Source organism: Fusarium mangiferae (genome assembly GCF_900044065.1).
Source record: "Fusarium mangiferae strain MRC7560 genome assembly, contig: FMAN_scaffold042, whole genome shotgun sequence".
NCBI classification, from domain to species: Eukaryota; Fungi; Ascomycota; class Sordariomycetes; order Hypocreales; family Nectriaceae; genus Fusarium; species Fusarium mangiferae.
In genome coordinates, this window is record NW_024573962.1 from 8890 (window position 1) to 17656 (window position 8767).

The window sequence follows — 8767 nt, forward strand, 5'->3', positions numbered from 1 at the left end:
GATCGCTACAGGTCGCCTAGAACAGAGATGATAACACCACTGCTAACCTAGACCAACAACAACTACCCTGTACAACTACAAGCAGGTACCGCTTCAGCCGCCGAAAATAGGAAACTGAACACTTGGAGGAAATCGGGCTTCAAGTTGACTTGCTACTACTAATAACCACAGGGATCAAGACGACAAACGACAAGCAGGCCGAAAAGAACAAGACAAGAACTGCAAGGGCTTGGCGAGATCAAGGCAAATACTGGTGTAATGTATGTATCTTTAGCTTAGAGCCCTCTGGGCAGTGGCCTACCGGGCGTAATAGACTTCTGTGTATTAAGTAGAAATTACTAAGAAATGAGCTGGCAACCCCTCAGAATCTAGCCCTCCTTTGCCATGGCCAACGCTTGTGCGGCCCTTGCAGAATATTTGCATCGCTGTCGAATAGCAGGACCATATTTGAAAAAGATAAAAGGCATTGGTAGACAGGCCAGTGACAGAAATGCTGGTACAGAACTGGCCCACTGAGTTCCCAGATTGTCGTACATCTGCTTGGTGAAAAGTGGAAAGGCGGCACCGAAAAGGGATCGCAACACGGCATTTGATGCTAAAACCGATGCAGCGTAGATGGTGTATGAATCGATGAGGTAGCTGAAGATGCTTTGGAAGACGAGAGACATGCCGAGACCGAAGGGGACACCAGCGGCTACTGGGGACATCCAATGGACTGAACGATATGATGTCCTATCAACTGTTAGTGGAGGTGTTGACTATAACAAGACCTGATCTTACCATGCGAACCAGAACATGCCAACAGGGACACAGATACCGCCGAGCATACATCCCGGGAGACGATATTCAGGAGGTACAGGTTCGTTGCTGAACCTTTTCGTGACTTTCATATACCATATGTTGATGAGTCCAATCGTAGGAATGGCACTCACCATTCCGACAGCAACTCCCAGGAAGGCCAGACCTCCCTTACCAGCAGACCAGCCCCTCTCAAGCTGGAAGACGACAGGATATGCGCCAAACAGCATGTAAAGGGTTCCGAAAAGAATAGCTACGTAGACGGAGAGAAGCAGAACAATAGGTTCGAAGCATAGGAGTTGCCAAGGACGAATGAGAGCCTTCTTGAGAATGACGGATGGCGGATCGGCCTTGCCTTGGTGTTGGTAGATGGAGATGTAAACCTTGCCAGTTTTCTTGGACAAAAAATCGGCTCGGTTCTGAAGGATGTAAGGTGCATAGGTTTCGGGAGCACAGCACATGTCGAGTACCCAGAGGAATCCGGCAACAATAGCCATCAATCCCATAACCTGGAGACTCTGGTTAGTGTATGATCTCCGAACCAAGGACTTAGGTGACCTACCCATCTCCAACCTTGACCGTCACTTAAGTAGCCACCAATGAAGGGACCCAAGCTAGGACCTAGTGCGGGTGCCAAAGAGAAGAATGCCAGAGCGATAGCGCGCTCGTCAGCATTAAAGATATCAGAGATGACACCTCCACCATTGGTCAGAGGTGCTGAACCAAAGGTTCCGCAGAAGAAGCGAAGGACCAGAAGAGTAGCGATACCATTGTCTGCAGTGCATGCTGCACTAAACACGACGTACAAGCCGTAGCTAATAACGAAGATAATTTGTCGACCATAGATTTCGCAAAGTGGTGCCCAGAGGAGAGGTCCGACTGCAAAACCTAGAACGTAGAGGGAGACACCAGCTGTGACGAGTGTATGGCTTGCTTTGAAATGGATCATGAGCGGCACGATAGTACCTGTCATATTACATGTCAGCTGCATGGATTGTCGAGGATCATAATACTGACCTGTATAGGCACTAGAACTAAACCCGACAGCAAAACATGTTGCGGCTGAAACCATTGTGATGGTCCATTTCAACCACTTGGGCCAATTGAGCGGATTACCTGTATCATCAGGAATCCAGTTAACAACGAAGGGATCTTCAAAGGAGCCTGATCCATGATAATTATGGTTCTCAACAGCCTGGTTGACTCTTGTTCTGTCAAAAAGAAGTTTCACCAACGAGCTATGTCGCGGTTTGGACTCTGGTGTCTTTTGTCGTAGTGTTTCATCGTCGCTCACACAAGAGCTTGGCAAATCTGGTCTAGAAGACATGATGTTGTGAACCTGCAATGATTGCTCACACTATTCCTCAAAAGGAATTCCAAGACGGGAGGACGAGCCCTTTATAATAATATGGCGAGATCAGGGTTCCATTTCGTCGGGAGCGCCGGTCAGCGGGCCTCGAAGCCGGGGTAAGCAACAGATGATTTCTACTGTGACAACGGAGTCACAGGACGGATTTGGGAGTGGCAAGATCCAGATTTGGGCATAAAGGGGCCTAATACCTTTCGGTCTTGCAGGTATCAAGGAATGTAATTAGATCTTGATGACGGAGTCTGCATAATCTCGTCCAATATTCTCGGAGGGGTCTGGAAATCGCAATCTGGCAGCGCCGACATTCTCGATAATCCTTCTCTGGATCCACTGAGACGGGGTTTTAAACTGTCCGACGGAGTTTGTAAGGGGGGGGGGGGTGGAGACGAGAAAAGCCGAGTCGCATCAGCCCACTATTTGCCGTGCGTTCCCTACCGAAACTCCGGCCGGGTTTGATCGTGAACAGAATTGGGTCTACTCATGTGCTGGCAAGGCTGATCACATGCTACTGGGCTGAAGAGTAAAGAGTGATTATAAATATTGAGACATGATACTTCACGTGATTTCGGTATGAGTTTGTCTATTCTTTGTCTTTGTGACAAATGCCAAGACCGACCTCTTAAAACACCATTGTGAATAGTTTTACGCTAGTCTGAGTCGCTGCTCATCAAGGTTCCCAACCAAGAGGTGTCCACTGAAAGCGCCCAAATCGATAATCTGTAACTGAGCCACCAACGTCGCAAAAGTCTCTGTTTTATCTCGCAACTAGATTCAAGACTGGCAGAATATTATTATGGGACGGACAGAGCTATCTGTCGGCCGACCACCAGCTGCTTTTCGCAAGGATGCATGCTCCAAAAAAGCTAAAGCCACTATCAACAAGGGCGTTCCTAGTCCCCCCTCCCTGGATATCCCGGTGCTCAGAAAGGAATCAATTCAGCAGAGCTCATACCTTTTGTGAACAATTCAGTCTTACCTGGAATATATGATAAGCTCTTGAAGAGACAAGGACAAGGGTGATACAGAAACGAAGGCCAGATTACAGATAGATCTGAAGATCTCCATGAAGAGTTGTCAAGGCTTAAAACACCCAGAATCTCGATCAGGGAAGTCAACACGTTGACGGCTGCGAGGGATCTTCTTGATATTGAGACACCAGCAGGCGTCAAAGCAGATCTCGGTACTACAAGAGCTCGCGTGACAATTTTGAACATGGGTTCGCCTCTGGGCTTGGGAGGTGGATTTCTAAATTGTGCAAACAGCCAAGAGGAATCATTATCTATGCGCAATACGCTATACCCTTCTCTCAGTGATCTAAGGGCTCATCATGGCTTTCCTGCCTTTGGGTGTGTAAAGCTCCCTGATCTATCTGTGCAAGACAATTCTAGGCTGGAGAGGGATAAGTTTCCGCTGATGGGATACCCTCTTGGAAGCAATGCGCCTTTGTGCCGATAATGTGCTGGATGAACTAGATGGAATAGCAGTTGAATGGCGACTTTCCTTGGATTATCTACTCTGACGTCCAAGGCGATGTGCTTGAAACTACCGTAGGGCTGGCTGCGAGTAGGGCAGGTGCCACTTGGGGGAAAGGGCGTCCGGCGCTCTCCATTGATGCAAGTGGACATTGTGGGTGTTCAAGGTGGACTCGGATGCGATAGCAGTTGTAGCAAGTTTAGCTCAGCACGTCCTATGCCACAGTAGGCGGGTTTTGGGGCCTATGGCCCCCGGACGAAAAATATACATAACATAACATAAGATGCGACTTGTATGACGAAGGAAGACAAACAGAGTCGAACCGGCTCAGTTCGACTCGCATACACCTCAGTATATACACATTCCTTTAGTAGGAAATAGGACTTGGCTGACCAGCTAAAAATAAAACATCTTTACATCAATAAGCCTAGCACGCATTACTTGATCATTAAGAGACTTGACACTTCGCAACGCTCAGCATCACGCTCTACGCAGCCTGCAAACATAAACTTGGTACGGACTACTTTACTTATTTGTAAACCCAACCGTCACAGCAGAGCACTAAGAAAATATAATATGAATATCGCAAATATCACAACATTAAACTCAGACATGCTAACCACTTCCGATATGCAGGAATTTCACAGTGTAAATCTGCAGTCATCGGAGCAAGTCCAGCAGAGGCGATAACAGAAGGCCAAACAGCGGCGGATGTTAAGGGCCAACTAATAGAATTAGTGCAGAGCATTGAACTTAATTGCAATTGAACGTTGCTCTCTGATTGATAACTTCTGGATCGTGGTAAGTTATGCCCAAGAGGTGTGAGTGTCCTCACAGCCGAAACAACCGCACCGCATGCAGGCCCTGTGCCGTCCATTGCAAACGTAGTTCATTCGGCTCGTAACACACACACCTGCTTAGTGAAGCTCAGCTCAGTCAGAGTTAAAGTGAGGTGACTGGTGACGGCCGGACTTTTTGCCATGACCCTGATAAATACCGGATTGGGTCTGACTTTGTGCAAAATGCTCGCTATTGCTACGGTATTGAGCACTTGCACCTTCCGCTCTGAAACAATACACTCTTCTCTTTGTAAAGTTTATTACATTAATGTACTTATCAAGCCGAATTTGGTAAGAAATAGGCTAACCCATGGGTGCGTAAACAATTTCGGATGTGGGAAACAAACTGATAGTCCGAGCCATGAGTACCATAACTCACATCGATAAGGCAAGTACATTCTCAAGCTCATTTCTGGTATGTAAATGAGTATGCACCGTGCCTATCGCTATTTATTCTGGAGACATTCGATCTGACGGTGGCTGTCAAGTTCTCAGTGATACATACCATCTCCAGCAATTCATGTTCCCTCACATGGTACGCAACAGGGCAAAGAACGCAGGAAGAGTAGTCGTGCAGATCACAAATGGACCACCTAATTCAATGTGTGAAGTCCTTTGTTCATGTGGTATGTGAGGAGACCAAAATTTGGGTCAACTCCCATCAAGATGTCTCCATTAATGACACAACTTCCTGCCCAAGAACCGCAATGCTAAAGCAGGGATTATGGCAGCTCAGGAACTCGGACTGAACAGAGTTGGCAGATAAATTTCCTAAAGTAATCCAAAGAAGGAAACTCTGCTACCTAATGGCTTTGCTGGCTTGTTACTGATTTCATATAAGTGTCTCTATTTTTTGCCTCTTTATCATAAGGCCGATCCTCTAGTAGCTTAGCTGCCCGAACTTGAAGGTCTTGTGGGAGAAGTGCGATGTCATAACACTAATGTATTAGGTCTTTTGCTAAAGTTAAAGCATCCGAGGCAAGCTTCATACCATACTGATCCCCAATCCAATTCAGTCTTGGTCGGCAATCTTGAATTTGTTGATGGGTGCTTTGTGAGCTGACAATGACAACAGCAAGTGGCCAGATCAGGCGACAAATAACGATAGCCTGTTGCTGCGATGTGGGGAGTCGAGCACCTCTTTGATCAACCTCGCCCATCAGATACGGCAAAGCCTTGAAAATAGAAGCAACTAGTTTTTTTAATTGTGCTCCTGCTAACGGCATTGACGTTTCAGCTAAACGCGTCTCCAACGTTGGTCGCTTGTTGCAATAATCGATGCGCACAAGGCTATGACAGCATGATAAGAATGCATTGAACAGCATCAAAGTCATGTTAAAGCCACAGCCCAGGTAAACTATCCATCTCGAGATGTGTGCTGGGCTTACATTACTGGCTAGCTATTTATCTTCTGTCTGCCAAGCGCTCCATTGCGGTGGCAGCGAGACTTTCAATTCGACCAATTCTGATTGAATACTCATTCCTTGTTGCATGACTGGACACGAGCTTATCCCGTAGCAGCATCTGGCGCTCTAATGCCTCCAGTGCTCCGCCTGATGAGAGCTGCTTCGCACGACGATAGAAGTGACTAATACGTGTGGCGATAAGTGCCAAGCGAATGTAAAAGTTGTTCGTATCTAAGTCGGTGTCGAGAACAGTCAAACAATCGAGGGGTTTGCCAGTGTTGAGAGATGAGATTTACCACCAATATAGTTAACATCGGAGGGCACAAGAGGGAACAACGACTGACCAATTCTGAGAAGATCTACCTATCAAGTTGCCTCTTGTGGATGTTGTTGAGCAGTCGATGACCAACGACTTCGTAAATTCTGGCAATACCGAGCATGTGGCATGGTTTCTTACTGACTCCTTGAAGATCAATGTCCTAAAAAATATCTCAACCTCAATCCTGGTGCGTATCCACAAATTGTGTGACAAACCTCAATCATGCCCATAAACATTATCGATATGAGCGTCCTGTCCTTGAAGCTACTTGATGTCGAGGCTAAATCTCTATCAATCGCTCGCAGCGCGGCGCCACAGCAGTTGCGAGCCAAGGAGTAGAGTGTAGATGACTTATGGTGGGGTGACAGACACAGGTAAGCGGTGGCAGGAGTGATGTTTTGAAGACATGAATCATGATGAGAGGATTCGTACATGTCTTGCAGAGTGTCAAGATCCCCCCTCTCCCCCCCGAAGTCACCCAGCCCCGGCTGAACGCAGGATTCTTGCCGATATATATATATATATAGGCGAAAGCCTCATGCTCAGATATAGGGTGCGATTGAAGTAACAGATTCGTGCTGAGCTCAGATGGAGGGAGGCTGCTTGCCTGAAGAGGTTTATTTGCAGTGGGTAGAAACCGCATCTGTTCGCTAGCAGCGATGTTGGCTAATCTAACACCATTCTCTGGTGTACGGAGCCGTTCGACAAGTCGCCGACTATAACGAGGGCGTTTAGATCGATATAGCTCATACTGGGCGCACTTTATCCTCTTGTCATCGCACTGTTAACACAAGCAGACTTGTTAGTGATATGTTTAGAAGACGGGATGGCTACAGTATCCTCATCTTGTGATTGGAACAGCTGCTACAGCTTGTACTAAGAACGACAGGAAATTCATGGTTCGAACCGGTCAACTATGGTAGTCGTGGCTCGGCTTGTACCGAAGAGGTGGAGTCAGTTTTGTCTAGGGCCTTGGCTGTGTCTCAAGCAGTTACAAATCGGACAATAGGCCGCTGTGACTGGCCGGCCTAAAAGCTCATAAGCACAACTTGAGATGCAAACAAAAGGGAAAATGGTCATATCCAGCAGAAGACTTTTGCAAATGAGGGACCAAAACTTACATGAGACACGAAAGAAGCTGATGGGATGATTAAACTTTCCGGCTCGTCCGTGGTATGTCTGAGCGCTGACGACGCCGTTAGTGGAAAGAGGAGTCATCGGGACTTGGAAATAAGCGTAATATCCGATTCGGACCGATGCGGAAAGTCACATTTTGAGAACTTGACCCGAAGGATCCCACGTCGATACGAACTGTAAAAGAGGCCATCGGAGTTGCAGAAATCGCCATACCCGACGGACACGGCCACGGCCTTTAGAGCAAGCCAGGCAGAAGAAACTGTTGCTGACTATGAGACGATCGGCCGTGGAAAATATTTAGCGAAGAACGTTAGCTGTAAGTAGTACAAGTGGGAGAGTGGTAACGGAACCGGGACTTTTGGTAAAATTCCGACCCGTCGCGCGATGACTAACGACGTCAAATTTTTATCTTGAATTTCCGACTCTAATTTTGATCCTCTCGGTTCAGCGCATCTCTTGCCCACCCAACTCAGTGATAAACTAGAATACGATCTTATCAACTGCTCAATCTATCCTGCGATGGTAGACAATTGCTGATTGTCAGAACCATCGTTGAAGCTGGTACTATCAGCTCTAGCCCTCATTCTTGGTAGCAGCTTGGCCCCTATACCGCCCGTGATACCTGGTCCAAAGGCCTTGAAGAAGCAGATTGTCTTCAGATGGTCGTTGGCCCATTCGCATGAACCCAATCGAYCTCAAGAATGTCTCAGAAGAATGTGAAAAGATAATAGCCAGGTTCGATTTCAACGATACATGCGGATATCAGCATAGTGAACAATGTCTGATTGGTATGGAGGAATGGTCCCTGTCTTGTATCAAGGTTGAAGCAGAGARGGCAGAGCAGCGTCGTAAGCGGCTTCTGTTCGTGTCCCATCTGGAGGAATGTACCCGAGACCCAGCAAGAGCCAATGAACTGTATACACTAGGGGGAATTCCCCTTCCTCTGTCATCACACTTTCTTGGCATACGAGTGTCAAGAAAGTGGCCCTGTCTACACCAAAATCCTTAACAAGTGCACAACAAACGTTTCAATCTGCGCTTTGCGCAGTCGCAAGTCGAGGCGATGGCTTCATCTCCGACGATCCCGCCTGGTCGCCCCGGACCCCTTCGATCTAGGGGTCCACACTCCCGCTAATCTRAACCGAAGAGCCCGTGCAGCCCTCTTGCAGAACAGCCCCGCGGTCGTGAACAGCCTAATTGGTGTTTCACCCAGACCTGGGCGGACGGCCCAGACACCGTCCTCGCCACTCAACGCCGCCACCACTGCTGCAGCTACGGAAGGAGCTGAGCGTGCCAATCCCGCATCGACCCCTGAACAGCAACCAATCTCTATTATCGAATCGGCCAATGATCTCGCRCGTAAACACGCGGAAGAGTACAACGCCAAACTAATGGTCCTCCAGGCCCTTTGCGCCAAGCTTGAAGA

The 8767-nt window shown here is 47.7% G+C and overlaps 2 protein-coding genes across 2 annotated transcripts; both read right to left on the reverse strand.

The window, feature by feature from the left end:
• Window positions 1–368: 368 nt before the first annotated feature.
• On the reverse strand, window positions 369–2125 carry FMAN_14311 (putative mfs-multidrug-resistance transporter; the record flags this gene model as incomplete). The annotated part of the gene is made up of 4 exons (XM_041826237.1): window positions 369–732; window positions 781–1307; window positions 1361–1764; window positions 1816–2125. 4 exons carry the CDS (start codon window positions 2123–2125, stop codon window positions 369–371), a joined length of 1605 nt encoding a protein of 534 aa, XP_041691597.1.
• Window positions 2126–6244: 4119 nt separating this feature from the next.
• Window positions 6245–6638, reverse strand: FMAN_14312 (uncharacterized protein; the record flags this gene model as incomplete). Its single annotated transcript, XM_041826238.1, has 2 exons — window positions 6245–6364; window positions 6420–6638. The coding sequence occupies 2 exons, from the start codon at window positions 6636–6638 to the stop codon at window positions 6245–6247; spliced, it is 339 nt and encodes a 112-aa protein (XP_041691598.1).
• Window positions 6639–8767: the final 2129 nt, after the last annotated feature.